The sequence below is a fragment of the Actinia tenebrosa genome, unplaced genomic scaffold, assembly GCF_029948245.1.
Source record: "Actinia tenebrosa isolate PJP-AT-01 unplaced genomic scaffold, QUT_ActTen_1.0 PGA_scaffold5__44_contigs__length_20552954, whole genome shotgun sequence".
Lineage (NCBI taxonomy): Eukaryota > Metazoa > Cnidaria > Anthozoa > Actiniaria > Actiniidae > Actinia > Actinia tenebrosa.
This window is the reverse complement of record NW_028292582.1, coordinates 20465236-20484033: the sequence shown is the minus strand read 5'-3', so window position 1 is coordinate 20484033 and position 18798 is coordinate 20465236. Positions and strand designations below refer to the sequence as shown.

The 18798-nt window shown below is 37.2% G+C and overlaps 2 protein-coding genes and 1 pseudogene across 2 annotated transcripts in view; 2 read left to right on the top strand and 1 right to left on the bottom strand.

Annotated features, from left to right (window-relative positions):
* LOC116305294 (uncharacterized) overlaps positions 1–14190 on the bottom strand; it is a 39876-nt gene extending 25686 nt beyond the window's left edge. Inside the window, exons 1-3 of the mRNA XM_031715175.2 lie at positions 14035–14190; positions 12052–12255; positions 11289–11387 (exon numbers count right to left, since the gene is read on the bottom strand). Coding sequence (XP_031571035.2) covers positions 11289–11387; positions 12052–12165 — 213 coding nt within the window. The 5' untranslated portion in view covers positions 12166–12255; positions 14035–14190. The remainder of the gene's footprint in view (positions 1–11288; positions 11388–12051; positions 12256–14034) is intronic.
* Positions 305–8524, top strand: LOC148906825 (uncharacterized). Its single transcript, XM_089037667.1, has 8 exons — positions 305–394; positions 852–913; positions 1919–2024; positions 2158–2275; positions 2517–2797; positions 2839–3060; positions 5182–5584; positions 6239–8524. Exons 1-8 carry the CDS (start codon positions 305–307, stop codon positions 6439–6441), a joined length of 1485 nt encoding a protein of 494 aa, XP_088893793.1. The 3' UTR covers positions 6442–8524.
* Positions 14191–15399: 1209 nt separating the features above from the next.
* LOC116305300 (alpha-N-acetylgalactosaminidase pseudogene) lies at positions 15400–18647 on the top strand (annotated as a pseudogene).
* The last annotated feature ends 151 nt before the right edge of the window (positions 18648–18798 follow it).

The following is an 18798-nucleotide window of genomic DNA, read 5'->3' as shown; positions in this document are numbered from 1 at the left end:
TATAGGAGAAGCACGACGCATAGCCAATCCAATTCTGCCAATCCCCAAGTGCTTTATAACTTCACACAGCACAGCACAGCTTTTATAAAATACAAATTACGATAACCATTATTTTAGATAGGAATAACGCAACTGAAAGTGAGGCCCGTGCTGTTTGCTTTCATAAAGCACGCTCTCCAAACCAATCAGAACGCGAGATTTAAAACAGTTATTTGATAAGGTATATTATGGCAAGTATTCAAGTAATTAATTAATTAATGTATGATAAAATTGATTTAAATATTTTCACAGGAATTTGATCAAGATGTTGGATCCTAAAATCGAATGTCTCACTTGTGGCAAAGAAGTTGTATATGGCCAACTGAAACACCATATAAAAACTTGTCACCAAAAGGTAAAATTCAAATGCATTTAATATGCAATTATGTTCTATCTTTTGGATGGAGAGTTTGGCTTTCCATTGTACTTAATGACTACTTCGATTCTAATGATTGTGTTAGTATTTTAACTGAATAGAAATTATAGAGCGTATTCACTCTGGTGTATTCAATTTAGTGTACCAAAAGATAGAAACTTTCTGCACAGTTTTTGCATAAAAATTTGTAGTAGAATTTTTTCAATTCCCAGAGGACAAAAATTGTATTGTTTTGGTACACCAACATGGCCGCTGTGATGTCACGTGAAAACTCTCTATAAGGTCTGTCCAATTATTACCATTTACAATTATGCAAATTAGATGTTACAATCATACAATACTAAAACAAATTAATGATTAAAGAGGAGAAAGCTACAAGCAGATGAACTATTAAGCATGTCTTTAAAAGTCTGGTCTCTTAAATTATCTTGTGCAGGTTGAGGCTTCAGAGACTGCAATTGTCATTTCAAGTGACGAGAATGATGTCATTGATGAAAGGTAAGCACTTGATATCACAAAAATAAACTACTGTAATGGGTGAAAAAAGAAAACCCTCAAATCAAGGGAACTATTACAGACTGACTTAATAGCAGATGTTAGGCTGCGTTCATAATGTGATCCTGATCCCCCCTCAATTTCACCTGCCCCAGCCCCTCGCCCCCCTCTGCAATACATTATGAACGCAGCCTTATGGGTGCATGCAAATGAGACAACAAGCATTGTACCGAGCCTCACTCATATGATTCTTAAAACAATAGAATATCTTATTGCAAACTAAACTGTAGATAAACAACTATTCATATATTACAGGATTCAAACCAGAGATCGTGCAGCTTAGGGAAAGCCTAGATAGCAAGCAGTCGATGTAATGTATTCTTAAAAATACAATGAACCACATCTGATACAACAGATAGAACAACAGTAGAGTACAACAGATTTTCGGAATACATTACATCAACCGAGTGGTCTCCCATGCATGCCTGGGGGGGTACTCCCCTACATTTGCTATACGGGTATGTGCCGCCCTATAGGGTATGGTTTTTCGGCTTTTGGGTCTGGGGTAGAGTATCATTTTTTGGCATTTTGTCTGGGATAGGGTGTCCTTTTTGTCTGGGATAGGGTTACAATTTGGTCGTTTTTGTGTGGCGAATAGACTATGCTTTCTGACAGCACAAGAACAATAAAAACGTTAGCAAATATTGATTGCAATCTAATTGACTAACTGGGTTTAGTCTGGGATAGGGTGTACAATTCTTAGTTTTAGTCTGGGGTAGGGTATGTAAAATCAAAATTTTAGGTCTGGGATAGGGTCAGGGTTTTGAGGTCCTGGCGGCACACCCCTACCCAAGTTGGAGAGGTAGTACCCCCCCCCCCCCCCCCACCTGGGCATGCATGCAACTACTGTACGCATGTAGCTTGGTGAATGCACTGTTTAATAATTGTTATACCAGCCCTTTTATTCCTTATTGACTGAGGATTTTTAAATATCTTTATATTCTCTAGAAATGTGACCTGTGAGCAAGAAGACAAAACAAATAATAATGCACCAGTAGCTAGCACTGACAATTTGGTTGACCAGTTTCGGGATAAAGCAGATAGAGATGACATGGTAAGCTTACTATTTATTTCCAGTGTTACTCCATCAAGTTCCCATTCAACACAGTACTGACTCTATGCAGAGCTAGGTCCTAGTATAGCCCACAACTCACTCAATCTCAACATATTTTTGATATTTCTTATAGAGCACAGATAGCTCACTGGCTTACATCATGGACATGTTTCCTGACAAAAGCTATAGGGAGGTGCAGAAAAAGTTTGCGGTAGCAGGCTCAGTGGAGGCAACAGTTACAGCTTTCCTAGGTATATATATCAAAGTGTGATGTGCCTAACCATGGCCACCCAACTTCATATTTTACTCATGTCGTTGACTCCTTTCCTGCCAAGTGTTTCTATCAATTCATCAATTAAAAGACTTTTTATATGAAAGTGTCCAGTGTTAGCCAGCAAATGGCCAAGCAATTTTTTTTGTTAACCACTGACTATTTTTTCTGAAATGTTCAGCTGACTTCATAAAAAAATATACTTTTTGTTTTACTCCTAGATGAAGATGAGGAGGATAAGGATCTTTCATTGTCAGTGTTTGATTTACCACCATCTGTTCCTTCAATTTTGGCTAGTTTTAGAAGATGCTGGCAGAATTCTGGTATGCAACAGCAGATTGTTATTGACCGCCTTTCTCCTAAGCCCTTGCACGAGATCTTCAAGCTCTATAAAAAAGGGATCAACATCAGGGCTATTCCTGAAATTGAATTTCAAGGGGAAGGAGGTGCAGATGCCTCTGGACCCACAAGAGAGTATTTTTTTACATCCATGACCCTACTCGTCAGTGGTGACTGTTCCATCAATCTTTTTGTGGGCCAAAGAAACCACCTAATGCCCATCCACTGCGTAGAGTCACTGGATTCCCTGTTGTTCTACTACACCGGACTGATGATCAGCCATCTTTTCTGCATGGTGGTTACCCCTTTGTTGGACTTTCAAAAGCCGCAGTGGCATACATAGTAACTGGTTCTACTTATGAGGCTATACCCTACCTTACTATGCAAGACATTCCAGATTATGAAATACAAGAAATCCTGAAAAGGGTAAGTAGCTAGCATATGTGTAACCCGGGGGGAGGAGGGGGCTCCCATAGAACGGTGGGGATGCTCGTCATACCTTTAAGGGGTTAATTTTCTCTATTTGGTACCTTTTACAATGTTTAATTAAATGAAAAGCTAATTAAAATGCTGTAAAATTAGGTCATTTGATTGTAATGAGGGGTGAGCTGATATGACTACAAGAAAGAAATCCTTGGTACCTTTTAGGGGTCCTTTTCAAAATTTCCGGCAAGCATTCCTGCCCTTTCTATATATGGGAGTCTCCCCCTTCTCCCTGGGCATAAACATTTTAATTATACAGCTTCTCATTAATCCCATATAGGTAACTGTCCAATTATTTTCTTAATTGGACAGGTCTTGTTGATATGGGATTAATTAGGCAGCTATATAATTTATTAATAGGTAATGGGATTCCATGACCCCAATCAAGAAATAATTAGACTCGAAAAATTCCTGACTGCCAAATTGGACTCATCCAATTTTGTTAGTCCTCGGAATTTTCCAGGTCCAATTATTTCTTAATTGGGCAGCATAGAGTCCTATTACATATACTAATTGATCAACCCATCCATCATCTTGTCCAAATGTAATAACAAAAACTAAGTGACAAGATAGCACTAAATTTTTGCTCCCAAATTAACCTTGGATAAGTCATTTATTTAATAAGATACAAGCCAATTGCTAGCTGAAAATGATTCCCTTCGACTTAAATTGATATTCTTTCAGGCTGTCTGTAAATGATTTGTTGTTTATTTGATTACGTCACTTCGTCAATTACTATTAGCGTAGTGTAATGTTACAGCCTTGTGGCTTTAGATTGAATACTGTACGGGAGGAAAGAGGTTAAATGTACTATGTTATCATTCTTATTTTCCCCCTTTTTATATCAAATATATAGTGTTACGATGATCATTTACAATCACCTATACCTGATTACGGAAGAAACCTATCAATATCTTTAGATCGATTCACACTTCAACATATACAAATTTGTTATGATTTAAAGAACCAAACTTATACAATGTTACCAAAGTTTACGCATGTGATTCTAGCTTAGTAACCCGATTATAGTCGATTATAGATATTTGTCCTTTGTATTAATTGTTTTAGTTTTTACATGATCCAACATTACAATAAAGAATCGAGTGTGGATTACAGTATTTAAGCCTTTATCTCCCCATGTAACCACGGGTCTAGTTGGCAGCAAGGGTGACCCCAAGCTGCTACACTGTCATCAAAAGGTTGTTTCCTTAATTGACCTATAACATCATGACATCACAGCTTGTTTACATGGGCAAGAATGATAGGAATTTAGGCGAAATTTTTGTTCGTTTGGGATATTTAGTACAACATTTATCTGTTATCACCTTTTCCCGTCTAATAGGACGTTTGCACAATGGCATCATTGACCTCTACTACCAGACTCCCTTGCACACTTTCTTTTGTTCAGTGAATTAGTACCAATTGTCTTACTATTCTCATGAGGGAATACAAATTTAAATGAGAAAGAAAATTCGCGAAGTATCTTGTTAGTGGGAGTCAAATGACGCCATCATGCAAACGTCCTATTAACCATTTTTTATTGCGATTTAATTCATTTTGCTGCTATTTTGCCCCCTTTGGCGACCATGATCCTTAGCGTTAAAACAATAGATTGTTTTGATGTGACGTCATAGTGTTGTAGGGCAATTGGATTTTTTACAAATTATTATTATTATTTTAATTAAATCTATATCATGGACTTGTAATTATTAATAATTTAATATTTCTGTTGTGCATGTTCCAGTGGGAGATGTTCAATTTCTAATGTGATACCAATGATAATTTTCTAGCATCATAACACTTTATAAAATATTTGAAACTTATATTAATTTATAAGCATTTGATTATCATTGATGTCAAAAACAAAAACAAACAAACAAAAAAAACAAAGCAAGAAAAACAAAAAATAAATAAATAAATAATAATAATACAGTAGCTTCCTAGCCATCCTTGTATATAATGATGCTTAAATATCTTAAATGCCCTTCACTTGTATACTGATAGCCTTAATACGAAATGAAAGGAAATATAAATCTTCACTAAAATTAATGTCTTGTGTGGAAGGTAAGAGATGCCAACACAGAAGATGACTTCATCACACTAAATACAGATGAGGCAGTAGTAAATATACTCACGACAGCTGGCTTTGTGAACAAGCTCCTTTCAAAACAAAACAGAGATGGAGCACTGGAAACAGCCATGATTCATTTTTCCCTTCTTGTAAGAAGAATGGAATTACAGGATATTAGACGTGGTATGGAAATCGTGTCAATGACCTCATTCCTTCAGAAACGAAAATACTTGTGGGATTCAAAATACATATTTCCAAGGTCAGATGAAGTTAAGGTAACAGCTAAGGATATTGTCCACAAAATCGTACTGCACTCGAGTGTCAAGCATACAGAGTTGGATGCCAGTCAGAAGTTGGCTTTTGATTGGTGTAAGGAATACATCCATAGCCTGCCAGGTATGTTTATCATCTGGTATAATTTCTTTTAGAAAATTATGAGGAAAAGAAATTAGTCACCCAGGAGACTGTAAGTTGGGTACAGAATTGTCTTCCTTTGCATTCAATTTTCTTGATCAAACTCCAATATACAACAATACTCCAATCACAAAGCAATTAGTAATTAAGACATGTAATTATACACCAAGACTTTTGATAAGTAATATATACACTGTATTTACATCTGATCTGCAGTATAGGATTTACAACGGCTTGATATTGTAACCCAGGGGGTACTCCCCTATATTTGCTATAAGGGTAGGTGCCACCAAACAGGGTATGGTTTTCAGCAATTCTATTCTGGAACAGGGTATATAAAATCACGCTCGCTCTGGGACAGGATATATGAAATCATGCACTCTCCTCTCTGGAACAGGGTATCTATTTTCACACTACTGGAAAAGGTTATGGTTTTCAGCGATCTTGCTCTGAAACAGGGTATGAATTTCAGCGATTTTACTCTGGAACAGGGTCAGGGTTCAGAGGGCTCAGCGGCACATCCCTACCCTAAACGGGCAAGAGTACCCCCCGGGTATTGTAAACAGTACATTCCATTATTTTGTTCAGTTACATTGATTGTCTTGAAGGATAACATTTATACTTATTATTTCTTAGTGAGCGCAGATGACAAATATGCCCCAACCACTGGAAGATTTCTTCAATTTGTGCTGGGCAGCCCAGAATACCCAGAACAACCTATATACATAAGATTTAATAGGATAGACAAAGCCCTACCAGACCCAGAAGCATGCTTGGGTATCCTGTCCCTTCCAGTTGATGCAACAAAGTTTAAAGAATTCAACATAAAATGGATATAACTTTGTCTGCACAAGCAACAGGTTATGGTAGATTTTAAAAACGAGTGGTTAATTTTTTTCTTGAAGGCAAACCCTAAAATCCATGAATAAAATCAACATTATTATTTCATAATACATTCACTGCAGACAACAAATACACAAAAGAGAACCAGGTAAAAGTTATAGACAAGCTGTTTCTTATGTTTTGATGTCTGCTTGTTTTTAAAATCTGCCATAAACTGTTGCACTGACAGGAAGGGAGAGAATTGCCCTATTTCACTATGACATCACTTCTCGTTTATGTGGGGGATAGAATCGCTAAATCCAATAGAAAATTCAACAAAATTTGCTCCTAGCGAAACAGTTTAATCTAAAATAGCCTGGTTTTCAGATATCATGTGTTAATATGTACTAAAAATATTCTGAGAGTTTGCTGGCTATTCTACTTCTCTTCATGGATTGATACGGGTTTTAGAACAATTTTTGGTGAATTTGCGTTGATTTGACCCCCTCCGACGACCATGATCCTTTGCATTTAAACAATAGATTGTTTTGATGTGACATCATAGTGAAATAGGGCAATTAGTAGTACCCAACCAGGGCTTAAAATAATGACAAGTAAGTCGCCAGTCATGAATACAGGCCAAATTCATTTTAGCTTGGTCATATATACCTTGTTCTGGTCAAAATGACCAGCAAAGCAAAGATTTGTTCCAATTCCAATTCTGGGCAGACATTGTTCAATGTCTGGCCGTCATTTTAACCCCTGGTAAGCAATTTTGAATCTGGATCTAGTAGGGCTTTGTTTGTTCTATTATCAGGCCATTTCAGCAAGTTTGACTTCAGACAAAAATATAATAAACAAATTTTGATAGTAAAGTGCCTATGACACCTAACTCGATGTTTTCAGCATTGATTCTACATGAAGTTAAAAGTTAAATAGTAAAATATTTTTATATGATTTGAGTGATGCATCTTCAAGATATCAAGGTTTATACTTCCAGTATGCTAATGAGTGTGGTGTCATAGTAGGCATTATTAAATATACGAAAATTTACTGGGTTAGTAAAATATCCTGTATAAAACATAATATTATCTTACTCAGGGTTTATAGAAAGGTTATTGCAAATTTGTTTCCTCATAGTAATCAGTGTTTTGATTTTAAAATGATGACAAATAAACCCAAATGCCTACTATGACATTGTATTGTTTTCCAGCATGCAAAACTTTTATGCATATTTCTTCAGAATTTCAAGATTAAGCTGTTGTTTATGCTTGTTGCAATTATCTCTTAGTTTGCTATTTTTCTTAATGTGCCACTGCATTTGAATCACATGCATACTGTACATGTATATAAATGAACCAAGGAACAAAGGAAATCCTGGTGAGTATATATTACAGGCATTATCAATGGAAATATTGTCGGCCATAGCAAATCTACGTAGTCTGTAATAGATCGAAGACTAGGAAAAAAACACTTGAGAAAGCTTATTTTGCTCTAGTAAGTACACAACAATTAATAGCATTTTTCACAGTTAGCTCTGGTTAGATTGGAAAAATGATAAATATTAGTCCAAAAAAAAAAAAGTTTTTCCATCAAACAACTTGCATAGGCTTGTCTGCATTTCAATTCAATGATGCATAATCAAGACATCTGTCAAAAACGCTATTACAAATTTTCACCTGTGCAATATAAAGTCATTATGTGGCCACTCCAGACAAAAATTGTGACGTGCACTTTGCAATAGACTGCCGTCAATCAAACATGTTGACGTCATTTACACGCGTTTGGATCGGCCTGGATAGGCCCGGTGAGTGTGGCTCATAATGCTTGTAAACAATTGACCAAAGTTTTGGCACCTTTTGAATCACACTTGCATGTAAATGGCATCAACGTGTTTGATTGACGGCAGTCTATTGCAAAGTGCACGTTGCGATTTTTGTCTGGGGTGGCAGTGTAGCAATGCAAACGCCGGTAAGTCGAAATAAATAAATACTAAATCTATATCTTTTTTGCTTGGATCAGACTTGGGAAAGTTTTAGTATTTAAAGTAATTAACTGAAATAATAAGCTCTCAACTAAATAAAAAGATTTGCATGCTAACATTTATTGAAGGTTAATATTGTATTTTAGACCGATTTCACATAAGTGCTTTTTTAAGAGCGCTTATGTGAAATCTACATTGTTGTAGTTTGTTTGCCTTTATTGTTATAGTTTGTGTGGTGAATTTCGTAACAAAGTTAAATTATTGAAATATTTAAATCACTTATTTACATTCATTTTACACATTAAATTTCATTGCATTTCACTTCATTTCCTTTCAAAGAGGAATAGAAACTTTCAAAAGTATAAAATAGTTGTCTTTGTGCTATATACCTTATCAAAATTTCTTTGTCGTCTATGTGCCAGACAACAAGCAGTGGGTTTAGATCATGACTTTTTGGAAATGGATGTAAGTTGTAGGACCAAAGCAACACACCAAGAAGATCCAGCCTGCCATTGCACAGATTCCTTTAATATACAGGCTTTTTCTGCATATACATGTACAGTATCCCTATAAGCTAAGCCAGTCATCCTTGATATAGAGTCATCACATCTGATATATTTTTTATCAGCTCTCATGTGCTGTTACCGTGTTGATGATAAGAGCTAGTGGCCGTTGCAAATCGAGCTGTACTCGAAGGATTTCAAATTTTTTTGTAGAATAATGATATTTTAAAATGTGCTCAAGAAGTTCACCGGGCACACAGGCATTTGACTATTTTTTTCGTCTTGTTTCTTGAAAAATTATAACCTAATATACTGTATACGGTATTGGAAAATGTCGCGCTCTTCGAATGTGACTATTTCGAACGCGTTGAGCCTGGTTACTATTTTCGTGTGTAATACCGCAGACCGGACACAGCCCGCTCACGAAGTGAAACCGAATGAAAGACGATTTGCCCAATAAGACGAATAGGCCAATAAGATGGAATAGCCCAATAAGATGGAATAGCCCAATAAGACGAATAGCCCAATAAGATGGAATAGCCCAATAAGATGAATAGCCCAGTAAGACGAATAGCCCAATAAGACGAATAGCCCAATAAGACGAATAGCCCAACGGATGACGAATAGCCCAATAAGATGACGAATATCCCAATAAGATGATGAATAGCCCAATAAGATGATCAATAGCCCAATAAGATGATCAATAGCCCAATAAGATGATCAATAGCCCAATAAGATGATCAATAGCCCAATAAGATGATGAATAGCCCAATAAGATGATGAATAGCCCAATAAGATGATGAATAGCCCAATAAGATGATGAATAGCCCAATAAGATGATGAATAGCCCAATAAGATGATGAATAGCCCAATAAGATGACGAATAGCCCAATAAGATGACGAATAGCCCAATAAGATGATGAATAGCCCAATAAGATGATGAATAGCCCAATAAGATGACGAATAGCCCAATAAGATGATGAATAGCCCAATAAGATGACTGAATAGCCCAATAAGATGACGAATAGCCCAATAAGATGACTGAATAGCCCAATAAGATGATGAATAGCCCAATAAGATGATGAATAGCCCAATAAGATGACGAATAGCCCAATAAGATGACGAATAGCCCAATAAGATGACGAATAGCCCAATAAGATGACGAATAGCCCAATAAGATGATGAATAGCCCAATAAGATGATGAATAGCCCAATAAGATGACTGAATAGCCCAATAAGATGACGAATAGCCCAATAAGATGATGAATAGCCCAATAAGATGATGAATAGCCCAATAAGATGATGAATAGCCCAATAAGATGACGAATAGCCCAATAAGATGACGAATAGCCCAATAAGATGACGAATAGCCCAATAAGATGACGAATAGCCCAATAAGATGACGAATAGCCCAATAAGATGACGAATAGCCCAATAAGATGACGAATAGCCCAATAAGATGATGAATAGCCCAATAAGATGATGAATAGCCCAATAAGATGACGAATAGCCCAATAAGATGACTGAATAGCCCAATAAGATGATGAATAGCTCAATAAGATGATGAATAGCCCAATAAGATGACGAATAGCCCAATAAGATGACGAATAGCCCAATAAGATGATGAATAGCACAATAAGATGATGAATAGCCCAATAAGATGACGAATAGCCCAATAAGATGACGAATAGCCCAATAAGATGACGAATAGCCCAATGAGATGACGAATAGCCCAATGAAGATGACGAATAGCCCAATAAGATGACGAATAGCCCAATAAGATGACGAATAGCCCAATAAGATGATGAATAGCCCAATAAGATGTATGTATCATCTTATTGGGCTATGTATCGTCTTATTGGGCTATGTATCGTCTCATTGGGCTATGTATCATCTCATTGAGCTATATCATCTTATTGGGCTATATCGTATTATTGGGCTATATCAACGAGATTGAAAACGAGATCGAAAAAGGAAAATATACATGAAATATAATACGCTATTAAATTTCTAATTTATTAAAAATATCGTGCTTAGGCAAGTGGTTGAGAGTAATGAAGAAATAGACGAGAAATGAATAAAGATAGTGTGCAGTTATAAAGCACGCGCCGGTTTGCAGAACACGAGAGAAGTGTTAGGAGAAGCACGAAGCGTAGCGGAGTGCTGCGCGACACTTCTCGAGTGTTTTTCCAAGAAAGCAAGTTTTTTTAAAATAAATTGCAACTTACAATAACTGCTATTTTAGAAAATAGGATCGAATGACAGCAACTGAAATTTTGCGCACGTGATGTGTGCTCCCATAAAGCACGCGCTCCTAACCATTCGGAACGTCAGATTTATAACAGTGATTTCATATATAATTTAATATGTCTTTTACCTCGTCTTGAGCATCGACGTCACTTCCGGCTGTTATCAAAGCTTTAACGCATGATAACTGATTCTTGAGGACGGCAAAATGAATGGCTTTTTTCCCGGTCTGACAAAAAGGATGAAAACAAATAAGCAATCGTTGTCGTAAAGATTTTAGTGCAATGGTTAAATTCAGTTAAATTTAGATTAGTTTATAGTTACATACTTTTGCTAACTAAAATCTATTGTATTCTAGCTGTGCAATTTGTCAAAATCTGAAACAACCTCTGGGCTGATCTAAGTTACTGTACGCCGGATAACTCACAGATCGAACCCTGAAACAACCTCTGGGCTGATCTAAGTCAGGGCACGGCTAACTCCCAGATTGAAACCTGAAACAACCTCTGGGCTGATCTAAGTCAGGGCACGGCTAACTCACAGATTGAAACCTGAAACAACCTCTGGGCTAATCTAAGTCAGGGCACGGCTAACTCCCAGATTGAAACCTGAAACAACCTCTGGGCTGATCTAAGTCAGGGCACGGCTAACTAACGGAAGTTGGAAGTGTGTGTTCGGGGGGGGGGGTGGTTAATATCCACTAAATCACTACATTTTCAAGTCCCACATGCTCTTATACATACTGGTCTGCTCTGTCTTTTGATCTAAGGTCCCCCTCCCCACTTCTCCACTTCTTAGTGCTCCGGGGTCCTCGCGGCTAAACCACCCGCGTGATTTGAAAGGAAACTTAAGGTACGTCTAGAGTAGAACTCAAAGATATTTATGCAACTTACCGCATCTACGCATGCGTTAACATCAACACCCAGGGAAACCAATCTTGATATCTCAGCAGACTTGTTGAATTTGATTGCGATCAAAAACTGTTGTGCACCGCTGGCCTTGAACATTGGTTTGAGACCACAGATTACGTCATCGAGGAACACAGGGAACCCGACCAATCATTTCAGGCTTACCAGACAACAGACGGCGTTAAAATTCTAAGTGGAACAAACAGTGCATTCTACAGTGAATTCAAGGGCGGATCCAGGGTTTTTTTGAAGGGGGGTCTCAGGGGTAAATTTTGTGGGCAAAGGAATCCCAGTCGCATTTTTACCACAGGAAGCCCATTTGACCTCAGGAATGACAGGGGGGTCGCGACCCCCCGACCCTCCCCCTGGATCCGCCCTTGGGTTAAGACCTGGGTTAATACCAATAAATATTTACTGCCCATAAATAAAGGTTGTATTGTATTGTATTGTATTCAATGCCTAGTATTTTCATCTGTGGTTAGAGAAGCCATTTAATAGTTGAAGGTTTGTTATAAGAAATTAAAAAATTTTTTCAAATGCGTTTTTCTTTTAGAATTTTGTTTTTCACTCGCTTTAAACCTCCAGTCCGTAACGATGATGGTGTAGGTGGAGATCGTAGTGATAGTGGTGGGGGCGTAGAGATTCTTAGAAGTGGAGATATAGAGCCCCGAAAATGACTATCTTTTAACAAGCTCATTTAAAGTTGTAACGTAATGTTTTCCTATCTTCCCCACCATTTTTTTGTTTTGTTTGTTTTGTTTTGTTTTTTGTTTTGTTATCAGGGATGGAACTAGCCTGCGAACCCGCTCTCTAGGGTGGATCTAGGAATTTGTTAGGGTGGGGTCTCCCAACTTGAAAGAAATGTACACAAAAATGTTATGCATCGTCAGTAAATATTTCTTTTAACAGGCCTTTCACGAGTCACTTTTCAAAAAAGCGTAAGATCAATAGCGGCGTTGTGGGGGGGGGGGGGGGGGGTGTCCGGAGAACAGCAGGACCCCCCCACCCCCTAGATTCACCCCTGGTTTATATCAGAGACGTAAAGCATGAAAACACATTGCTAGAATCATTACGAACCCACGCTTGGTATTTGACCAACTGTCAGCAACAGATAATCAAAGATGGCCATCAACACGAATTTCTTGTAAGGTCAAGACAGTTTTACCATGTTTTAGATTAGGTATTGAATGACCCACAAAATACAAGATTAGGGCTTACTATGTTCTCGTCAAAGTGTCAGGCGCAGGGATTATATTTTCTAAGAAGATAATTGGTGAAATTACTTAAGTAAACCTGGGAATGTTATTATAATTTCTGAAGCCATTTCCTTTTCGTCCAGCGAGGCGAGGATCAGCTTTTAGAGTTTAAAAAATCCTTGGATTCTGGATATTGAAAATTGTATTCATACTTAAGAAATTGATTTCATATTTTGATATATAATTTCATCCGGGTGTTAATTTCACTTGGAAGTAAAGTTCAACTGAGCAAAAAAATATACTAGAATTGGTAAAATGATCTCGTAAAGATTTTTGAGAGGCCACCCAACAAAGAGATAAACTTTGTCGTAAAAACTGATGCTGAAATTCAATTTAATTGGAACTAAACAATTTAAATTTCTCATTAAGGCCTGTATAATGGAGAAATAAGCTTTATGTAAGTCAAGACATAGGAGTTTTTACCGAAAATTGTTTTGGCAAAGGGCAAATACGACGAGGCGATTCGGTTACAGAGAAGAAAAACATGAATATCAGTTAGCTCCATTAAAAAGTAATTAGTCAATGCACTAACTTTACTCCTAATTTATCTTAAGAAACTCGATTCTCAATATTAATGGTGAATTTTACAGTCTGGAAATATTATTTATGACGAGTCTATAGGTGACATATTGAAACGATCCAACTTGAAAGTTAAGTTTTGATAAGTTGTATTTGTACTTTAAAACATCAATTCATCATGAACTCTACTTACAATTTCGTCGAGTGCTGAAAAATTTCGAAGTCAAAAGATGTAGTGTTATGTAGGGAGCTTTTCAGTTCTGGGTTCTTGGGTATGTAGGAGTTGAAGAGGCGGGAGAAGATGGAGACTGAGAAGTTCAGCAATGTGACTGGACTGCGTTGGTTGCGATTGAGGGACTTGAGGTTTGAGTCACCAAGCATTGTACATGACCTCGAGTGCTTGTCAGAGGGCATTATCAAGGAAATGTAGATTTTCTGGATTATAATTAAAAATGCGTCAAGGTGGTAAAGATAAAATGAAATCTTTGAAGAAACGACGGACTGAAACTTCTAAAGCAGACAAAGGAAAATGTAAAAGATGAACGAAAAAATGAAAAGAAAATTGCCAAACAAAATGATTAATGAGAGAAATTTCACAGAAAAGAAACAAACGAAGGGAAAAAAATCAGAAAATTAAAAGCCAAATTAAATGAAATTTGAAGATCCCGAAGATGTAGGGAAGCCATTGTCTACATGCTTTCCTCATTAGTATGAACTCGAGCTACAAACAAACAAAAAATGCAATTTTAAAGGAAATCTTATATTTTGTAATATGACAAAAATACGATAAATTTCATAAAATGAATGAGAGCTTATAACGCGCGCTCTAATTGGTCGAAAAGGCATTTTAAATGAGACCATATATCCGCAAAAACTTTAACAAAATTGCACAAATTAGGGCAAAGTTTTGTAGGTCTACGGTCTACTTAGCCTGCGTTCAGCTGAATCATCCTGATGAATGCAGGCTACTCCCGGAGAGAGGGGGTACTCCCCTATATTTTCTACAAGGGTACGTGCCGCCAAACAGGGTATGGTTTTCAGCGATTCTACTCTGGAACCGGGTGTATAAAATCGCGCTCGCTCTGGGACAGGGTATATGAAATCTCCTCTCTGGAACAGGGTATCCATTTTCAGGTAATGGTTTTCAGCGATCTTGCTCTAGAACAGGGTATGAATTTCAGTGATTTTACTCTGGAACAGGGTCAAGGTTCAGTGGGCTCAGCGGCACATCCCTACCCTAAACGGACAAGAGTACCCCCCCCCCCCCCCCACCGGAGGCTACTCTACTAAGGACTTTTAAACTTTTACTAATTTGTGCAAATTTATGCAATTTTTTACGAAGTTTTTTACGGATTTATGGTATGCAATCTATCTAAAATGCATTTGTGTACTTATTACTCTCACAAAAGAGATATAAGATTGAAACTTTGAGAAAGCATGACAAGTGTGACAGAAAAAAAATAAAGATAAAAAAAACCCCAACCCTTCTCTCCCACAGGAAGATGAAAAACACCTATCCCAGAATGCACTAGCTGTAGACATTACATAGTTTATTATTTGGTGGTCTGTGAAAACATTTTAACGAAGCTTAACAGCTGATTTAACGGAATCTGAAAGATTACCCATTTTCATCGAGATAAGCACTTATATCAACGTCGACTGAAACTTAACTTTATATCGAGTGATCAATAAGAACAGTGATGTTTTTCATAAGTCTAATCGTGGAAAATCAAAGGCCATCAACAACAGGAACTACCTGGTTCACATTTTTTCTCATTGTTATTTGCCTCTCGAGTAAACTTATAAAAGATGTGAACAGTTTGAACAATGGAATGGCTCTAACGCCTCCAATGGGCTGGATGGCCTGGGAAAGGTTTCGTTGTAACGTAGACTGCAAGCTAGATCCCGAAGATTGCATTCAAGAGACTTTATTCATGGAAATGGCTGACCTCATGATGTGCGAGGGTTACCTAGACGCTGGGTACGATCACGTCTGTATTGATGATTGCTGGATGACCAAAACTAGAGGTCCTGATGGCGAGCTAGTAGCAGACCCTAAGAGATTCCCCAACGGTATTAAAAAATTGGTCAAATATGTCAACTCAAAAGGACTTAAACTAGGTATCTATAACAACTATGGTAAATACACTTGTGAGGGATATCCTGGGAGTTTGGATTTCCTTAAAAAAGACCTTCAAACTTTTGCAGATTGGGGAGTTGATTATCTGAAAATGGACGGGTGTTATTCACTCCCAGACCAAACCGACAAGGGGTACCCAGAGGCTGCCAGACTCCTAAATGCTACTGGACGAAAGATTATGTATTCCTGTAGTTGGCCATTTTATCATATATTCCGAGGAATGAAACCAAATTATAAAGAAATTTTGAAATATTGTAATTTGTGGCGTAATTATGTGGATATCAATGATTCTTGGCAAACTGTTGCTCAAATTATTGATCACTACGGAGACCAGCAGGAGGAGCTTATAGAAATTGCAGGACCAGGGCACTGGAACGATCCCGATCAGTTGATTATTGGTAACTTTGGGTTAAGCCTGGAACAGTCCAAGGCGCAATTTGCTATTTGGGCTATTCTTGCTGCCCCTCTGTTTATGTCCAATGACCTTCGTAAAATTGCACCCTGGGCTAAAGAAATTCTCTTGAATAAAGAAGTTATCGCTGTTAACCAAGACAAGCTTGGAAAACAAGGTCGTCGTGTGTGGAGGGGTACAAAGCATCGGCAGAAATATACAGAAGTCTGGGCTCGGCATCTGTTTGATGGGTCTGTGGCTGTTGTGTTGTTCAATAAGCGGTTTGATCAACCAGTTCGAATAACAGCTACTTTTGCTATGGTTGGTTTTACGCACCCTAAAGGTAAAATCAGAGACTTATTCGCACATGAAGAGAGGGGAGAATTTGAAAATACTTACCAGGCTAAAGTTAACCCCAGTGGGGTAGTCATGGTAAAAATTAGTCCAGTTGGTAAGAAAGAACTATAAGTAGATAACGAGTACTGCAGTATCTCAAACGTGTATAAATTAAAATATAAAAGAAAAGTATTTTAAAGTAACTTAATTAGCAAATTATGTTTTTAAAGGGTTGAGGAGGGACAGTCACTGAGGAAGGTATATTGTGTAGTTCCAGAAGATATCCACAACTCCCTAACAGAGAAGGACTGGGATTTGCAAGGGGTGGGGAGAGTCTGAGGAGGGTATATCGAGTAGTTCCAGAAAATATCCATACCTCCCCCACAGAGGGGAATTGATATTTCCATGGGGTAGGGAGAGTCAGAGAAGGGTGTATTGTGTATGTCAAGAAAACATCTATACCTCCCACATAGGAATTCCCACAGGGACCTAGGAGGGATCCAAAGAACCATAAAGCAGCTTGGGACACAGTATCACCAATCCTCTGAATAAATTTGTGATTGGAATCCCAGAATTTACAGGCATGGTTTTTGATTTAATCAAGACTATAGAGTAGTTTTATGACAGCCTTGTTGGAGAGCAAGAACAATGTACTGTTTTTACATGACAAGAGATTTCATTTTCCCAGTGGAGAATATGTCTGCTGCTTCTCTCTACAACATAACATGCCATGAAACCACTCTATGACATGTTTTCATGTCAAAAATAAATATTAAAGTATTTTAGGAACAAAATGAAAAATAATACTTAATATAGCTTAAATTAAATATAATTTATCAATGCATAAAATACATAGCAAAGTTAGTTGAATTGTGACAAACAAAGTGACAATACTAAAGGTAATGGCATGTGGTCTCAGAGGCAGATCCAGGGGGTAGATTAAGTGGCTAGTCACCCCCTTGTGGATTGCGTGACTGCAAGGGATCTATGTGTCACTAGGCCTGGAAAAGGAAGCAATAGATTTGATCTTTTGCATGCATATATATACGAAGAGTATTTAATCCTAAATAGAGGATTAGGTTTTAAACAAAGTAGTTCATTGAATAATCATTTATGTTACTATTTGTTGTATATACTCAATAAACGCATCCCAGCTATGCTGGAGTGTACACCCAAACAATGGGTTGTTGAATGTCCAGCCAACAATCTCGAGTCCATAAGAATTTCTAGTAGCTATCAATTTTTTTCTTAATGCCTTCAGGATGCATTTATTCTAAGACAGACATTTGCAATTTTCAGCGACCAGTTCTGATCAATTCTGCATTTCAAAAACACATTTTAACTTGTTTGATGTAGCAACTGTAACTAGGGATATAGAACAATGAATGTGGAATCTGCGTATCATCGGGTCAAAACATATAACACATAAGCCGAGACTCAAAGGTATGCTGGAAAATGACATAATTTATCCTCTGATGTATTCATTTGAAATACACAGCCGATATGAATCATGTTTTAAAAGCCTCCATACTTTCTGTCAGTGCAACAATTTTTGAATATTCCACTTAGTTCTATCACTAGATACATCTAATTAACATACTTCCCATGTACCATTTTGGGTCTCATCTATATACATATTATGGTTTTTTTTTTTGAACCCAAAAATAATATTTCAATTGGTACTGGACACAGTTTACGTAATTCCATAGAAACAACAACAACAACAACAACAACAAACAAATTAAACATTAGAATGAAGCTAAAAAATATGGTTGTGGTGGTGGTTAAGTGATTTTACTTAAATATATATAACTTAGTAATTATTAGATAAAAATAAAATCACTTTAAATAGCAGAGTTTTATAGATGAGGGAGGGCAAGGAAAGATAGAAAATGTAAATGAATGGAGCAAAACTTATAAAGACTGTGGAAAAAACCGATTCAGGTTATTATCGTGTCCTGGTTTGCATTTAGAGCTGAGCATTATACAAATTGAACGAACTTACGTTAAGATGTGAATTCTAGTTGAATATTTGACCTCTTGCATCAGTTCAATGCTGTAATGAGTCCAATGATACTTTCCCACCATGT

What these genes read in the sequence shown, in the direction of transcription:
- LOC148906825 (XM_089037667.1), top strand. Translation starts at nt 305, where the DNA reads ATGTTGGATCCTAAAATCGAATGTCTCACTTGTGGCAAAGAAGTTGTA. An exon ending in AATGATGTCATTGATGAAAG is followed by an intron (nt 914 to 1,918) that starts GTAAGCACTTGA and finishes TATATTCTCTAG; the next exon opens with AAATGTGACCTGTGAGCAAG. An exon ending in TTACATCCATGACCCTACTC is followed by an intron (nt 2,798 to 2,838) that starts GTCAGTGGTGAC and finishes TGTGGGCCAAAG; the next exon opens with AAACCACCTAATGCCCATCC.